At 60.1% G+C, this 15,918-nt stretch overlaps 1 protein-coding gene across 2 annotated transcripts; it reads right to left on the bottom strand.

Moving 5' to 3' along the window:
• LOC127036514 (uncharacterized) lies at window positions 1–7,079 on the bottom strand. Of its 2 annotated transcripts, XM_050927493.1 has the most exons (4): window positions 6,427–7,079; window positions 3,534–4,073; window positions 1,328–2,173; window positions 1–67 (listed from the first exon to the last, which is right to left on the bottom strand). In XM_050927493.1, the coding sequence occupies exons 1-3, from the start codon at window positions 6,596–6,598 to the stop codon at window positions 1,329–1,331; spliced, it is 1,557 nt and encodes a 518-aa protein (XP_050783450.1). In that variant the 5' UTR covers window positions 6,599–7,079; the 3' UTR covers window positions 1–67; window position 1,328. The 2 variants fall into 2 exon arrangements, with proteins under 2 accessions (XP_050783450.1, XP_050783449.1); XM_050927492.1 differs by lacking the exon at window positions 1–67 and having other exon boundaries at window positions 214–2,173.
• Between the last annotated feature and the right edge of the window lie 8,839 nt (window positions 7,080–15,918).

Here is a 15,918-nt window from a genome sequence, read left to right as displayed (position 1 = left end):
TCGGCACTGAGCCAGCCTGGTCATCTCCCTGCAGCAAACACTGCCCCAACGGGTTATGTGAAGGAGCCTGCAGTGATGACACAGCCTTGCTGGGTTCTAGGTTCTGCAAGCCAAGGGTCACTCTGCTCTAGCACCTTTAAGAGGTGATTTCCCTACCAGATCATGGATTTTCCCCTCCATGATGAGAAAAATGTTGCAGCAAGGAGCAGATCATTCAGGAAAAAAATTTTATTGGGAGAACAACTGGAGACTTATTAAATAAAATACAAGACAAGATTCCCCCAGAGGGGTGAGAATATAAATTTTTCCTTTGCTCAGGGCAATGATATGGCTCCAGAGCGGACACAGACCCTCTCCTGCCAGCCCCCCATAACACTGGGTGTGTGCATGCCCCCACCAAAACGGGGTGGGGGCTAGATCCCCAGAGAATGGAGGGGGTTCTAGATTCCCCAGCCCACAACAAAAATGGAGCATGTTCTAGATTCTCCATCAGAATTAGTGCTACATTCCTCAGGCCTCCACATAACTGAGGGAGTTCTAGATTCAAAGAGGGACAGGTTCCAGATCCCAACATGTCCTGACCAAACGGAGTGTGTTCCAGAAGTCCCACACCAGAATCTACCTGGTTCTAGATTCCCAGCCCTTCCTCACCAAGTGGAACAGGTTCTAGACCCCCCTTTCCCCAAACAAGTGAGTTCTAGATTCAACAGATTGTCCCAACTGGTGGAGAGGGTTCCAGATTTCCCACCATGCTGGGATGGGTTCTAGATCTGCCCCAGCCCCTACTAAGAGGGTGGGTTCTGGATCCACCCCAGATGGCTGAATCCCAGAAAAACCCCAGTTTTAAGGGAAGGAGTAAATGTTTCTGTGTACTCTCCGCTAGTGAATCCACCTCTCACTCAGACCAGTGCTACTGGGAGGGAACAGGCTGCCTCATCTTCCACCTCTAGGGGGCACTGGGGCCAATCCAGCCCCACACTGGGGTGCTGCAAGGATATGGGCCATGCCATCCACCTACATTCAAACTGGCCCACTGACCATCATGAAGACTCCACCCAACCCCACATCGACCCCTCCGCCCCCTTCTCACCATCTCCCCTTCCCTGCCCGCTCCAGATCCGATCTCAGCTAGTGAAGCAGGAGCCGGGGCAAAATCTGGCTCCCTCTCCCCTAGCAGGAGAGAAGCATTTTTAACACATGTGGGTGCTTGTCCTACAATCCCCCTCCTATCCAGCCTGACCTAGCTCATTGTGCTGTCCCCACCCATGTCAATTTCACACACCCCCATGCCAATTTCACACAGACACCATTAAATCACAATGCCCACCTCACAGAAGGACACAGCTGTCAGGTTTGCTCTTGGGTGGCTTCTTCTTACTCCCCATAGGTGGGGGGCAGGGCGGGGAGATTCGGGGCAGACGGGGCTCTGGCTTGATGGCCGCCCATGGTGCCCCCCTGTCCTCCCGATGTTTGTAGGGGGATGCCAAGCTGGGCTCACACAGAGGCAGGGGCTTGAAGGATGGTCTCTCCCTTGGGGAATCTGCGGCGCCAGGGACGTCTTGGATGGGGGACCAGGCTGGCTCAGGGGAGAGCACGGCCAGAGGATGGACAGCAGATATGGGTCCTGGCAAAGCTGGGGGAAAGGATGACTCTGGGCTGGGACAGCTTGCAGAGCTAGGGGCAGAGTTAAGGCCGTAGAGGACAGTATCCGTGGCAACCACATGGTCCAGGCTCAGCGGTGGGGTGGGACCACAGGGGGAACCTTCAGGAGACAGGGATACAGAAGATGCCAGAGCCAATGGCAGGGAGAGTTCGGCCTCCAGTTCAGATGGCACAGTGCCAGCAGCTGGTGTAGCTGTGGCGATGCCCTCCATGACATCTGTCTGCTCAGTGATGGGCCCCATGGATTCATGCTCCCATCCCGTCTCTGGTGACCAGGGGGCTGCCGAGGCAGTGGGGGATATGGGGAGCTCAGCTGGGGACCCCGGTGCCATCCTGTGCCCTGGAGGAGGGCTGCAAAGAACAGGGGGCCGCTCTGGGCCTGCAGGAGCCAGGGGGGCCTCTGGGGAGCTGGAAGAGATGAAAGGAGACGGACAGACCACAGCTGGGGCAGCCGGCGCCACATCGGGGCTGGCGAGAGCGACGACTGCCTCTGGCAGAGATGGGGAGAGACCTAGGCAGGCACGAGAGAAGGGAATTCACTCAGTGACTGGGAAGCTTAGAGAGGGAGAGAGTGCCCCCTGCTGAGCCCCCAGCCCCCTGCTGAGCCCCCAGCCCCCTCCCAGCAGCCCAGTGCCCCCTGCTGAGCCCCCACACCCTGCTGAGCCCCCAGCCGAGCCCCTGCCCCACTCCCTGCAGCCCAGTGCCCCCTACTGAGCTCCCACACCCTGCTGAGCCCCCAGCCCCACTCCCTGCAGCCCAGTGCCCCCTACTGAGCCCCCACACCCTGCTGAGCCCCCAACCCCACTCCCTGCAGCCCAGGGCCCCCTGCTGAGCCCCCTGCCTCCTCCCCGCAGCCCAGTGCCCCCTGCTGAGCCCCCCACACCCTGCTGAGCCCATAACCCGCCCCCTGCAGCCCAGTGCCCCCCTGCTGAGCCCCCCCACTCTGCTGAGCCCCTAAACCGCAGCCCAGTGCCCCCTACTGAGCCCACACACCCTGCTGAGCCCCAGCCCCACTCCCTGCAGCCCAGTGCCCCCTGCTGAGCCCCCCACACCCTGCTGAGCCCCCAGCCCCACTCCCTGCAGCCCAGTGCCCCCTGCTGAGCCCCCTGCCTCCTCCCCGCAGCCCAGTGCCCCCTGCTGAGCCCCCCCACTCTGCTGAGCCCCTAAACTGCAGCCCAGTGCCCCCTACTGAGCCCCCACACTCTGCTGAACCCCCAGCTCAGCCCCTGCCCCACTCCCTGCAGCCCAGTGCCCCCCTGCTGAGCCCCCACACCCTGCTGAGCCCCTAAACCGCAGCCCAGTGTCCCCTACTGAGCCCCCACCCCGTCACCTGCAGCCCAGTGCCCCCTGCTGATCCCCCAACCTCCTGCTGAGCCCCTAACCTGCCCCCCGCAACCCAGTGCCCCCTACTGAGCCCCCGCCCCGCTCCCCGCAGCCCAGTGCTTCCTCCTAACCTCCAGCCTCACTCCCCACAGCCCAGCGCCCCCTGCTGAGTCCCCACCCCGCTCCCCACAACCCAGCGCCCCCTGCTGAGCCCCCACCCCGCTCCCCACAGCCCAGCGCCCCCTGCTGAGCCCCCGCCCCTCTCCCCACAGCCCAGTGCTCCCTGCTAACCCTCAGCCTCACTCCCCACAGCTCAGCGCCCCCTGCCGAGCCCCCGCCCCGCTCCCTGCGGCCCAGCACCCCCGCCGAGTCCCCGCCCTGCTCCCTGCAGCCCAGTGCCTCCTGCAGTGACCCAGCCTGACCCTGCTTAGCTCGATCCCACTCAGGCCCAGCCTGACCCACAGATTTGACTCCTCCCCAGTCTCTTAGCTCAAGGTGCAGAGGCCCTCACTCTCCACTCCCCAGCTTTGATCCCACCCCCGACGTACCAGTCTCCTTGCTGGGGAGCTCCTGGGGGCAGACCGGGAAGAGCATCGTCTGCACCCCCCAGCCCTGCACCCTGACTGCCCCCGGCATGGCCGCCAACTGCTCCTTCACCGAGGCTGTGTTGTCCAGGGGGAAGGGGTGGCCGTAGGCGGCACCGTAGGCCTGGCGGAAGCGGAAGAGGGAGATGCCCCCAGGGTGGCCCTGCAGGACCCGCGCCACATTCTGCTCCAGCTCGGCCCGCTCGGCCGCGGGGGGGTCCAGCCGGGGGCTGGCTGGGCGAGTGGGACGGGGCAGCCGGCTGGGGGCCGGTGCGGGGCTATTCAGGGCAGCCCCCCAGGATGCGGCCAGGCCCAGTGGCTGGTTGGTGAAGGTCAGCAGGGGCAGCTGCCGGGGGGCGGCCACGGGAAGGCGGGAGCTGGGGAAGCGGCTCAGCGAGACAGCTCGGGGCAGCCAGGCGCTGGCTTGGTGCCCAGGGGCAGATCTGGCCGGTGGGTGGCCCGGGGGTGCAGCCAGGTGGTGGCAGGAGTTCCAAGGCCTTGGAGCTGCAGGGAGAGAAGAGACAAGATGCCCGGTGAGACGCCGCCTGCCGCCACCCCTAGTAGGACGCACGAGACCCTCTAGGGGGCACCAGTCGCACGGAGCCGGACCCCGCTGGGCGAGCAGCGGGTGGTCTTCGGGGGCTGCCACATTGTGCCATTATAAGTGTCATATCAGATCTCACTGAAAGGTGACAAGGCCCGAAAAAGTTAATTAACTCACAGACTGACCTGACCCATGGCTGAACTTCAGCAACTTGTTCGGAAAATGACTAGAGCTTTGAAATGCAAGTCTGCATTGTCAGAGGTAAAAGGGTAGGTGTGTGCTCAGGTCTCGTGACGTCAGCAAACAAGTCTTGTCTATTGCTATAGCTTTGATTCAAAGGCCAAAAAAGGGATAGTAACATTCAGGAAGACATTTGAGTGAAATAGTATTATTGTCTCTGTGTAGGTTGTGGTAACCTGTATCTGAACTCTTTAATACAGGGGTCAGCAACCTTTCAGAAGTGGGGTGCCGAATCTTCATTTATTCATTCGGATTTAAAGGTTTCGCGTGCCAGTAATACCTTTTAATGGTTTTAGAAGGTCTCTTTCCATAAGTCTATAATATAGAACTAAACTATTGCTGTATGTAAAGTAAATGCTTTTTAAATGTTTAAGAAGCTTCATTTAAATTAAATTAAAATGCAGAGCCCCCCGGACCAGTGGCCAGGACCCAGGCAGTGTGAGTGTCACAGAAAATCAGCTCTCGTGCCGCCTTTGGCACGTGTGCCATAGGTTGCCTACCCCTGGTTTAATGGATAAATTACCCTGCGCTAGGTGCCAGGATGATTGTTTTCTCAGGCCAAAAGGCGGCTGGAAATGTATAAGAACCCTGGGACATGATCCTTCTGCATCTCAGATCTGCTTTGGGTTTCAAGAGGGGGAAAACCTTAAGCCACAAGGATTGAGATCCCCAGTCACTGACTGGAGTCACCCTGAACATGGACATTGGACTGTAACCTATGGACTATTTCTAAAAGGACTTTTGGCAACTACAAACTTGTCTCTGCTGTGTCCCTGAACCTCAAGAATTGAATTCAAGTCTGTCTGTACATTGATCTTTTAACCAGCACTGTCTCTTTTCTTTTTAAATACATTTTAGCTTGGTTAATAAGAGTTGGCTAATAGCCTGTATTTTGGGGGAGATCTAAGTTATAATTGAACCTGAGTGTGTGGCTGATCCTTTGGGGTTGGAAGAACCTTGTCTTTCATATGATGAGATAAGATTTTCAGTAATTATCATATGTTAGACAGGTGTGTCTGGATGGAGACCCGAGGCTGGGCACTTTAAGGGAACTACATTGTGTGAACTTCTGAGGAACCAGTGAGGTATTACGGAAGCTGTTTTGTGCTGACTTGGTAAACCTAAGTACTGGAATATCCACCAGCATCTGGGGTTTGTCTGCAGTTCACCCTAATTGAGTGACCTCAGCTGGCTCCCACGGGCTGACACTGGTTTTGCAATGCACTGGCTCTGCACCGGCTCTGCACCGGAGCAGTTGTAAGCTGGGGCAGATTTTGCACCGAGCTGGGGCTCCCTCTAGGGGTGACTGGGCCTCATAGCACAAGCCTGGGTCTTTCACCTCCATCACTAGAAACTTGTGCAAAGAATCTGGGACAAGGGTGTCCAGGTTCGCCTCCTCAGGCACAGTCACTCCCTGGGACCTGGCATCCGCATTTAAGGCGGAGATTCTCAGTGAGGGCATTTTCCTGCATTCTCTTTGCTGCCTCCTCTGTACCAGCCCTGTTTACACGATGCCTGTTGGTCATTCAGGGTACCTCCAGGCTCCCCATCATTAATTTCACCTGCCCCAAAGCAGAGGCAGGACCATATGGTTTGCCTTGTTACAGCAAGCTGACACGCTCCACCCTAGAGGCAGCTGCATTCTCAGGGCTGGACTGTGCCCCCCAGCCAGAGGGCATCAAAGCCAGAGCTGTGGTTAAGTTTTGCAATCTGTAGACAAGAGTTATTCTGCTATTTTCAAGGGGGAGAGGGAGAGAATTTGCCAGAGGTAGATGGCAGAACTGGGACCAGAGCCCTGTTCTGACCACTAGACTGCCACTCCCCTTCTAGAACCCAGGAGTCCTGTCCTCCCCTCTGCTCTAACCATTAGACCCCCCATCCCTTCCTGAGCCAGGGCGAGGACCCAGGAGTCCTGACACAGATCTGTCCTGAAAATCACTGTTGCACCTGGTAGTGTAGACAGCACCTGTACTGCTCACTACCCCAACAAAGGGAAGGGCTAGGGAAACAGCCACCACATGCAATTCCCATTCCCCCTAGTAGGGGGCAGCCCCCCATGCCCCATGACCGTACCTGATTTAGGAGCCTCTGCCAGCTGTCGTTCGGGTGGCGCCTCCTTGTGGATCTGGGAATGACGGAGGCGTCTCTTGGGGGGATTGCCCTCCAGCAGCAGGTTGCAGGCTGGGCGCCGGCACCGGACCCACGGCTCCTTGCCCTCCTCGTCCAGGACCACCAGCTCCTTCATGTCACCCAGCAGGTGGCGCAGTGAGCGGTAGCTGTGCCGGGGCAGATCCAAGCGCCGGCCGTGGTGCTGGTGGAAGAGCCTCCCGAAATCCCGCAGGGGGACGCCCCCCGGGTGGCTTAACAGCAACCCCAGCACAGCCCCCTGGAGGGTCAGCTGCGAGCTGGGATCCAGCCCCCCCCCAGCAACAGCTGGAAGGAGAAACAGCTGTTGGGGGGCTCAAAGGGCACCAGGTGAGAGGATTTTACCCTTCACTTGCCACCAGGGGACTCTCCCACAGAGCGGCAGAGTGGTGGGCCTGGCACAGCTGGGAGACCAGGGTAGATGGGCAGGGGCCCCTGCTCCAAAGTGGGAGAGAAATTCCCTGCACATGGTAGGAGTGCAGGTCAGGACTAAGGTTTTCATCAGCAATGGACAACTGGGGGGGGGGGCAGCCCCCCTCCCCAGAGCCACTAGGCCCCACTCCCCTCCCACAGCTGGGCATGGAACCCAGGTGTCCTTGCTCCCATCCCCCCCACTCTAACCATTAGACCCCCCCTCCCCTCCCAGAGCCAGGAGAGAACCCAGGAGTCCTACGGGCTCACAACCCCCCTGCTCTGACCATTAGACCCCGCTCCCCTCCCAGAGCCAGGAGAGAACCCAGGGGTCCTACTGGCTCCCAGCCCCCCCTGCTCTGATCACTAGACCCCGCTCCCCTCCCAGAGCCAGGAGAGAACCCAGGAGTCCTACGGGCTCGCACCCCCCTGCTCTGACCATTAGACCCCGCTTCCTCCCAGAGCCAGGAGAGAACCCAGGAGTCCTACGGGCTCGCAGCCCCCCTGCTCTGACCATTAGACCCCGCTCCCTCCCAGAGCCAGGAGAGAACCCAGGAGTCCTACGGGCTCGCAGCCTCCCTGCTCTGACCATTAGACCCCGCTCCCTCCCAGAGCCAGAAGAGAACCCAGGAGTCCTACGGGCTCGCACCCTGCTCTGACCATTAGACCCCGCTCCCCTCCCAGAGCCAGGAGAGAACCCAGGCGTCCTGGCTCCCGCCCGGGCTCACCTGCCATGGCCTCTGGGAGCGCAGTTTACTGGAAGCAGGTGAGCGCCCCCCCCCTCCCACCGGGGCCCTTTATAGCCTAGGTGCATCGCCCCGCCCCCTCCCGGCTCCGGCTGGGTTGCTGTTAACCCTTTGGGCGCTGTCACAAAACTGCAAAGTAGGGGCTGGGAGCCAGGACTCCTGGGTTCTGTCCCCGGCTCTGGGAGGGGAGTGGGGGCTGGTGGTTAGAGCGGGGAGAGGCGGGGGCTGGGAGTCAGGACACCTGGATTATATCTCCAGCTCTGGGAGGGGAGTGGGGGCCAGTGGTTTTGGAAGGTGGGGGCTGGGAGCCAGGACTCCTGGGTTCTATTCCCTGCCAGTGTTTTGGACAAGTCATGTTACCTCTCTGCTAGCCGGCCTAGATGTAGGACCCCGCAGTGAGCCACCCTTCCTGGTTCCTACTGCATGGTGCCTCTATTGTCTATTCCTCCTCATGGGGGGGGGGAGGACCATCCCCTCCAGTTTATCCCCCACCCTCGGGTAACCCAAGATACCCCCCCACCCCCCTTCTGCACCTAGATTGGTCCATCCATACCACAGTTTTTACAGGGGCAAAGGTAGAGGGGTAGGAAACAAACCCAGGTGGCCGAGCATGGCATCCCCCCTGGGGCAGCCAGGCCCAGGGCCCCCACCTCTCCTTTCCTGTCCAGTTCAGGCAGGTGCCCCCACCCATGCTCCCTTCCTCCCCTCAATAGCTCCCCGTCCAGCCCCTGCCACCCCACCCCAGGCACTCCTTGTGCCCAGATTGCTGGGTCACACCTACCCACGCTGCCCCTCCCTGATCCCAGCCAGGATTGGCAAGTGCCCGGGTCCAAAGGTGCCCTGGGAGGCTGGAAACTAGCTGCTGAGAGGAAAGTGGGGAGCAGTGTCCAGCCTTCAAAATAGAACCCAGGAGTCCTGGCTCCCAGCCCCCCTGCTCTAACCACTAGCCCTCACTCCTCTCTGAGAGCCAGGGATAGAACCCAGGAGTCCTGGCTCCCAGCCCCCTGCTCTAACCACTAGCCCTCACTCCTCTCTGAAAACCAAGGAGAGAACCCAGGAGTCCTGGCTCCCAGCCCCCCTGCTCTAACCACTAAACACCACTCCTTTCCCAGAGCCAAGGATAGAACCCAGGTGTCCTGGCTCCCAGCCCACCTGCTCTAACCCATTAGGCCCCAGTACCCCACTGCTGCACTAGGGGGTGCTATGCTGTAGAGAGCAGGAGGGGGAGCTCAGGAGAGGGGGTTCTCCCCTGGCAGTCAGCGCTGGACCTGGTACCCCAGTGCACTGCTAGGGGGCGCTGTGCTGCAGGGCATGGGGGCAGAGGTCACTAGGGGGTGCTCTCCCCGGCCATCAGTGCTGGCCCCGGTGCTAAGCAAAGTTGCAATTACTCCTGCAGAGAGAAATCCTACAAAACCCTGTGCCAGAATTACAGCTGTGGCCAACTTCACCTCCCCACCGTGTCCTCGGCTCCGATGGACGTCTCAGGGGACAAGCGTCGCTAGGGGGACGGGTCCTGCTGGGGTTTCCCTTGGGTCGTCCCTCTTCGGTATTGTAGTTCTGACCGCACGTAACACATAAGAGCGGCCAGCCTGGGTCAGACCAAAGGTCCATCCAGCCCAGTGTCCTGTCGTCCTCACAGCAAACAGAGGCCATGCCCACCTCCTTACCCTCCGGCCGGGGTCATTCCAGGCTCTGTCTGTGTCCCATTCCCATGGCCCCACCCCACAGGGCCCATGTGGGTCCCACTGCCACCCTGCACAATGGGGCCCTGTGTGAATCCCGGTCACTGCTGGTGGGGTTTCGGGGGGATCCCTTTCCCCTGCCCCTCCACCAGGGCAACCCCAGCCGGAGCCGGCCCTCGCGCTGGGCAGTGATGTGGGTGGGGGGATCCTGCAGGGGGGGCTGCCCCACTAGGGGGGTCCGGTGAGAACAGCTGGTGTCCGTCCCCCCCCCCCCGGGAGCCCACTTACATATGTCTATCCAGCCCCCTGGTGGTATGTCTCTGTGTGTGTGTCCTGCCCCCTGCTGGGGTGTGTGTGTGTGTCCAGCCCCCTGCTGGGGTGTGTCCAGCACTGCCCTCTGCTGGTGTGTATGTGTGCGTGCGTGTGTGTCCAGCCCCCTGCTGATGTGTGTCCAGCACTGCCCCCTGCTGGTGTGTGTGTGTGTGTGTGTCCAGCCCCCTGCTGATGTGTGTCCAGCACTGCCCTCTGCTGGGGGTGTGTGTGTGTGTGTGTGTGTGTGTGTGTGTGTGTGTGTGTGTGTGTGTGTGTGTGTGTGTGTGTGTGTGTGTGTGTGTGTGTGTGTGCGCGCGCAGCACTGCCCCCTGCTGGCTGCCCCCAGCCCAGGGCAGCATGAGATGCTCCCCAGCGCTCAGGCAATGGGAAGGAGGCCGGGGCCCTGGTACTTTGCAGCAGGTCCCGTCCCAGGCGAGCTCCCTGCGCGCTCCCGGCACTGACCCGACTGGAAATCGGTGGGTGGCCCCCCAGCCAGGGCTGTTCTGCGGCACGGGCCAGCCGGGCATTTCCAGCCCCTCGGCGCTTGGCAGCACTTGACTTCTTACTTAATAATCCCCAGGGGTCACAGCAGTGTTTATTTTCAGGCATTTCCCCTGTTGCGCTGCTGGAGAGGTGCTGAGAGGGGCCAGGGCAGGGGCTCCAGGCACCCTACAGGAGATTAGTGTTGAGTGAAAGGGCCAGAGTGGCACAAAATGATGCGGTTTAAGCGTTTTTATCCTATTATGGTCTTGGCCTTCACAACATCCTCTGGCAGTGAGTTCCACAGCTTGACTGTGCGTTGGGTGAAGAAATACTTCCTGTGGTTTGTCTGAAACCTGCTGCCTCTTCATTTCATTGGGTGACCCACTAGTTCTTGTGTTATGAGAAGGAGTAAATAACTCTTCCTGATTTAGTTTCTTCACACCAGTCATGATTTTGTAGACCTCTATCGTATCCCCCCTTAGGCGTCTCTTTTCCAAGCTGTTCGAAAGTCAGTGGAGGTGCTGCACTTAGGGAAGAAAAGCCAAATGCACAAACACAGGTTGGGGGCTAGCTGGGTTGGCAGCAGCACTGCTGAGATGGAGTGGGGAGCTGTGGTGGATCATCGCACCCTCAACGTGCGTCAGCAATGCGATGCTGTTGCAAGAGAAAAGCAAATGCAACGTTCGGCTGCACTACCAGAGGTGCAGCGTGCAAGTCCCGGGCAGTGAGAACCGCTCTGCTCGGCGCTGGGCAGGCCGGGAGCGCTGTGTCCAGTTCCGGTCACCGCTCCATAGAAAGGATGTGGAGAAACTGGAAAAAGGATCCAGAGGCAAGTGACAAAGGGGTCACCTCAGCTATGGCGCCCCCCTTGGGCGGCTGTGATAGGCCTCAGCCAGGATCAGCCCCAGGATGAGCAGGACCGCGGCGCCCAGTGCCAGGCGGGCGATGTTGGCGTAGGTGAAATCCGGGTGCCCCGGGGGGGCTGCTGCTGTGGAAGGGGACAGTCACTCGGCAGCTCGGATGGGGAGATCAGCAGCTGGTGCTGCCCTGGGAGCGGAGCCCCCAACTCCCCTTCCGGCAAGTCTGGCTCTGGGGCCTCAGCTTCCCCAACAAGGCGGTTGCCCAGTTGGACGAATTGCCCTTGCCCTGAGCCCCCCCCTCCACTCACTCCATCCCCTTCCCTCCATCGCTCGCTCTCCCCCACCCTCACTAACTTGCTCATTTTCACCGGACTCGGGCAGGGGGTTGGAGTGTGCCAGGGTCCCTTTGCAACCAGGTGTGCGGGTCAAAAACCAGATGCCTGGCAACCCTCACCCCAGACCCCATCCAGGCACCCAGGTGGTCCCAACCCCAGATCCAGGGCCCCAAATCCTGTCCCTCTCCTGGGACCCCCCCCAGTAGCTTCCAGGCAGCAACCTACAGGGCAGGAGGTGCCGAAGGAGCTGGGGGTCTGGTGGTGACGGAGGCGCAGGAGCTGCCCCTCCACAAGAGTCACTGCCCCCCCCCCCACCCAACCAGCTGCAACCCCTGGGGGCGGGTCCTTAGGCATCCTGAGCCTTCCAGCGCTGGTTCGATGGGGATTCCCCCCCTGGCCCCGGTACCTGGCCTCACGCTGCCTGGGTGGGTGGGAGCCGGCGCAGCTCCAGGCTGGATCCTGTCAGTTCCTCCTGCGGGAATAGAGCCAGCGCCTGTCGAGGCGGGGGGAGGGGCTGAAACACCGACTCAGTGATTGCCCCTACTCCCCCCATGACTCAGCTTGAGTTATTCCCGGGGGTACAGGGTGTTTGTGTGGCTGGGGCCAGTGCCAGCTCAGCAGCTACTGAGCCCCAACTCCTCTGTGTGTCCCCAGAGCAGGGAGAGCCATCTGGGGGCTGGGATCCCCCCTCAGCCCAAAATCTCAAGTGGCTGCTGCTCCTCCCTGGCTGGGACACCCCCCAGTGACTCTGCCCCCACTCCTTGGCCGGGCGTCCCCTTTGCTGGGTCAGGGCTCAGGGCAGAGCCTGGCTCTTAGTGTCCCATTGGCAACGAGCCCCGTGAGGGTCTGGCTGGGGGTGGGGCTGGGAACGGGACGCCGAGCCGGGCCCCTCACCTCTGACCACCAGCTTCATGGTGTTAATCACTGTAGCTTAACTGACTTTGGTCAGGTTGGCATACCTGGTTTTGTCTGCTATATCTTTATTCAAGCCTAACAGCGGGGTCGCTGGGGTACGACACGGCGAACGGCTCTGATCTGCTGTGATAGGAGCAGCTGTAGCTCCCGCCGTCCTCTCGGCTCATGTGGCTGATGAGAAACTCAGCCCCAGACCCGTCCGAATCCACAGGTGGGAAATGACGTCCCTCTTTATTCAGCACGAACCGCACGCCCAGGTGCTGCCCCCAACACCAGATGCTCACGGCTCCCCCCAGGGAGACCCCCCCGCTGGGGCTCAGGGAGATGCTGGGTTTGGGATAGCTGGGCTCTGCAGTGGGAAGCAGACAGGCCGTGAGACACGGGCCCTGTCACTCAGTCCTGGGGCCCATCCTCACCACACGGCCTCAGTGGTGGGTCTGACTCCACGGCCCTGGGGACGGGCTCCTGGATGCCTTTCCACAGGGGCCAGAGTTTCCTCTGAGCTCTGGGCTCACAGCATGAGACACGGAGCAACCCCAGCCCCTGGGGGCCCAGAGCTCTGCTCCCCGGCGGGTGACAGGCCAGGCCAGTCTCCAGGGTCCATTCACTCTCTGGCTTCTCTGCTGGGAGCCAGGACTCCTGGGTCCAGTCCCCGGCTCTGGGAGGGGAGTGGGGAGCCTCTGCTGGGCCCAAGGCTCTGAGCATCCCATTCGTGTAGAGACCCCTGGAGGACCTGGCTGGGGGTGGGGCTGGGAGCCGGGGTGTTGAGCCAGGCCCCTCACCTGCTACAATGATCTCGACGGGGTCACTGAGATACGACCAGCGACTCTGTTCCGTTATGGAGTGATATTCGCAGGTGTAGCTCCCTCCATCTTCCCGGCCGACACTGGGGATGGGAAATTCAGCCACGGTCCAATCACCCACCGTCTGGACCTGCGGGTTCGGGTGTCCAGCTTTGTGCAGAACGAACTCCATGGCCGGGTACTGACCCTCACAGCGGATGGTGACGCTTCCCCCGAGCGCCACCACCCTGCTGGGGCTCACCCAGATGGTGGGTTTGGGGTATTCATGCCCTGCTTTCAACAAGAGACAGGAGTTAAACAGGGGAGACACAGCGCCCCCTCACCTCCCCTCTGCCCCCATTCAGTCCATCTGTCATTCGGCCTCTTTAGGAGTCTGTCCCCTACCAGGGTTGGCACTGCCGGCCCATGGGGTTCGGGGGCAGGGGATTCACCCAGACGTAGGTCAGGACCCGGCTGCATGAGAGATCACCTGCCCCCCCCCCCCCGCCCCACCTGAGGCCAGCCAGGGAGCTTGACCAGTGGGCCCCCTGCAGCTCTGCCCCCCACCCCAGGAGGTGGAAATAGAGTTTGTGACCAGCGGGAGTTGCACTAGACCCACCTTTCCCCCCAGGCCTTGGGAACGGGGGGGCTGTGAGTGCAGGAGAGGGAGCTGTTGGGGGTGGATCTGGGGGGTTCTCCCCATGGCTGCACTGACCGGGAATGTTTCAGTTTCCCGAGGGGATCTAGAGCCCATGGATGGGCCCTGTAGTATTTGTATGAGCTGAAATAAATCCACGTGCCGCCCCCACCCCCGACCCTCACAGCCTGTCGGGGGCAGGACTTTGAACCAGAGGACGGTTCCCATCTGCTTCCTCAGACCCTGGGAGCCAGATTCAGCTCCCAGTTACTCTGGGCAGGGGGACGGGTCTGAGCTCCCAGGGGGAGTTTGGGTTGAGTTTTGGGGAAGGTTCAGGGCTCTGTTCCTCTTTTCCCCACCCCACACATCCCCTCCCCCGTCCTTGATGTTACCTCCCCACAAACTGATACTCACCTCCCCACACCCTGCTGTGTCCGGCCAGCCAGCAGCCTGGAGAGGAGACGGCTTGTTAGTGACCAGATCCCAGAGCAAGTGGATCCTACACCCTGGTCTCAGACCCTCCCCCCTCCATGGACACATGTCCTGGACTCAGATTCTGCCACCCCCCCACCCTCCATGGGCACATGCCCTGGTCTAAGACCCTCCCCCCCATGGGCACACGCCCTGGCTGTCTCTGATACTCACCGAGGAAGAGGACGGTGAGAGCAGATGCCATGATGAGGGCAGCTCCACCGAGCCCCAAATAAAGAACTCAGCTGTTGGCTGCAGCTACAGGAAGTTGACAATGTCTCGTCTCTTCCTGCATCCATCACACATTCTAATCAGCAGGCGAAATTTAGGGCAGCTAAAGCAAGCAGAGATCCCTGCAAAACCCAGGAAACCGTGGGCCCATCGGTCTGGCCAAGCATCATGCAGCTCCCAGCTTGTCTCTATGGGGAGGGGGGGAGAAGTCACCCTCAATGAAACCTGCAGCATTGGGGAAGGTGCATCGGGCTGGGAGCCAGGAGACCACAGGGTCTTGTCTTCAACTTTCCACTGACCGTTACAGTAGAACCTCAGAGTTACAAACTGACCAACCAACCACACCCCTCACTTGGAACTGGAAGTGAGCGATCAGACGGCAGCAGAGATAACTTAAAAAAACACACCCAATACAGAACAGTTCTGTGTTAAACATAATCTGCTAAAAACATAAAGGGAAAGTTTACAAAGAAAGATTTCCCAAGGGAAGGAAACTGTTTCTGTGCTTGTTACATTTAAATGAAGCTGGTTAAAAGCAGCATTTTTCTTCAGCACAGTTAAGTTCCAAAGCGGTACTGAGTCCATGTTCAGTTGTATGAAGTCAACGTCGAGTTGTAAACTTTTGAAAGACCAGTGTGACGAAGTGGGGGATTTTCTTGCTTTTTCTTTGGTTTTCCAATGGTTTGCATGCAGACGGGGTGGGACTCAGTGTCCCTGGCTGTTACTGGTTTAACGAAGTGAGGGGAGAGGGAGTTTGTTGGTACAGAGGACCGGAGAGGGAACTTGGGACCCCAGCCGATGGCCGGGAGGATGGAGATCCCAGCGACTGGTGACCTGGTGACCTAGAGACCCAGCTCAGGAGCCACAGCCAGTTCTGGCCAGCGGTAGGACAATGGGCTGCGAAGAGAGGAGCCCGGTGAACTGACCAGCCGGTTCCAGCCAGAGGAGGGCTGAGAGGAGAGGAGGCCCAGACCACCCCATTTATGAACCTGTTTCCCTGGAGAGAAGACAATGGACAGAGGAGGGGCTTGGGGCCGGGGATATCTGAGGCCCAGCTGGGAAGCAGGGGGGCTCGGGGCTGGAGAGGGGGAGCAGGCAGAGCCCACCTGGATGCAGGGGAGACAGGGATGTGCTGGGCTGAGGGAGGCCAGGCCTGAGGTCCTGAGAGTTTCCTGTGCTGTATTCAGATGCTCAATAAACCTGTTTTACACTGGCTGAGAGTCACTCCGGTCTAGAGAACAGGGAACCATCAACCCCTTTAGGGGTGAGGAGGCCCAGGGGGTCCAGAGCGAGTGGACTCCCTGGGGAGGCCCACGGCAGAGACAGACGTGCTAAGGCTCAGAGAGGTGCGGCTCCAGGAGATGGAAGGGCCTGACCCCGAGAGAGAGTGGACCCCGAAAAGGGCTGTCGCTCTGAAAGGGGCACCCCCCACGGACCGCACGGGGCCAAGAGGGGGCACGATCTGTGAGTCCGTGACAGCCAGGGCCCCTCGCTCCTTATTCAGCCTCTAGTGCCAGCCTCTCCTTTCCTGTCCAGTTCAGGCAGGTGCCCCCAC

The sequence above is a fragment of the Gopherus flavomarginatus genome, chromosome 18 (genome assembly GCF_025201925.1).
Source record: "Gopherus flavomarginatus isolate rGopFla2 chromosome 18, rGopFla2.mat.asm, whole genome shotgun sequence".
In the NCBI taxonomy this organism is placed as follows: Eukaryota; Metazoa; Chordata; order Testudines; family Testudinidae; genus Gopherus; species Gopherus flavomarginatus.
Note: the sequence above shows the minus strand (reverse complement) of the source record. Positions and strands in the feature narration are given on the sequence as shown.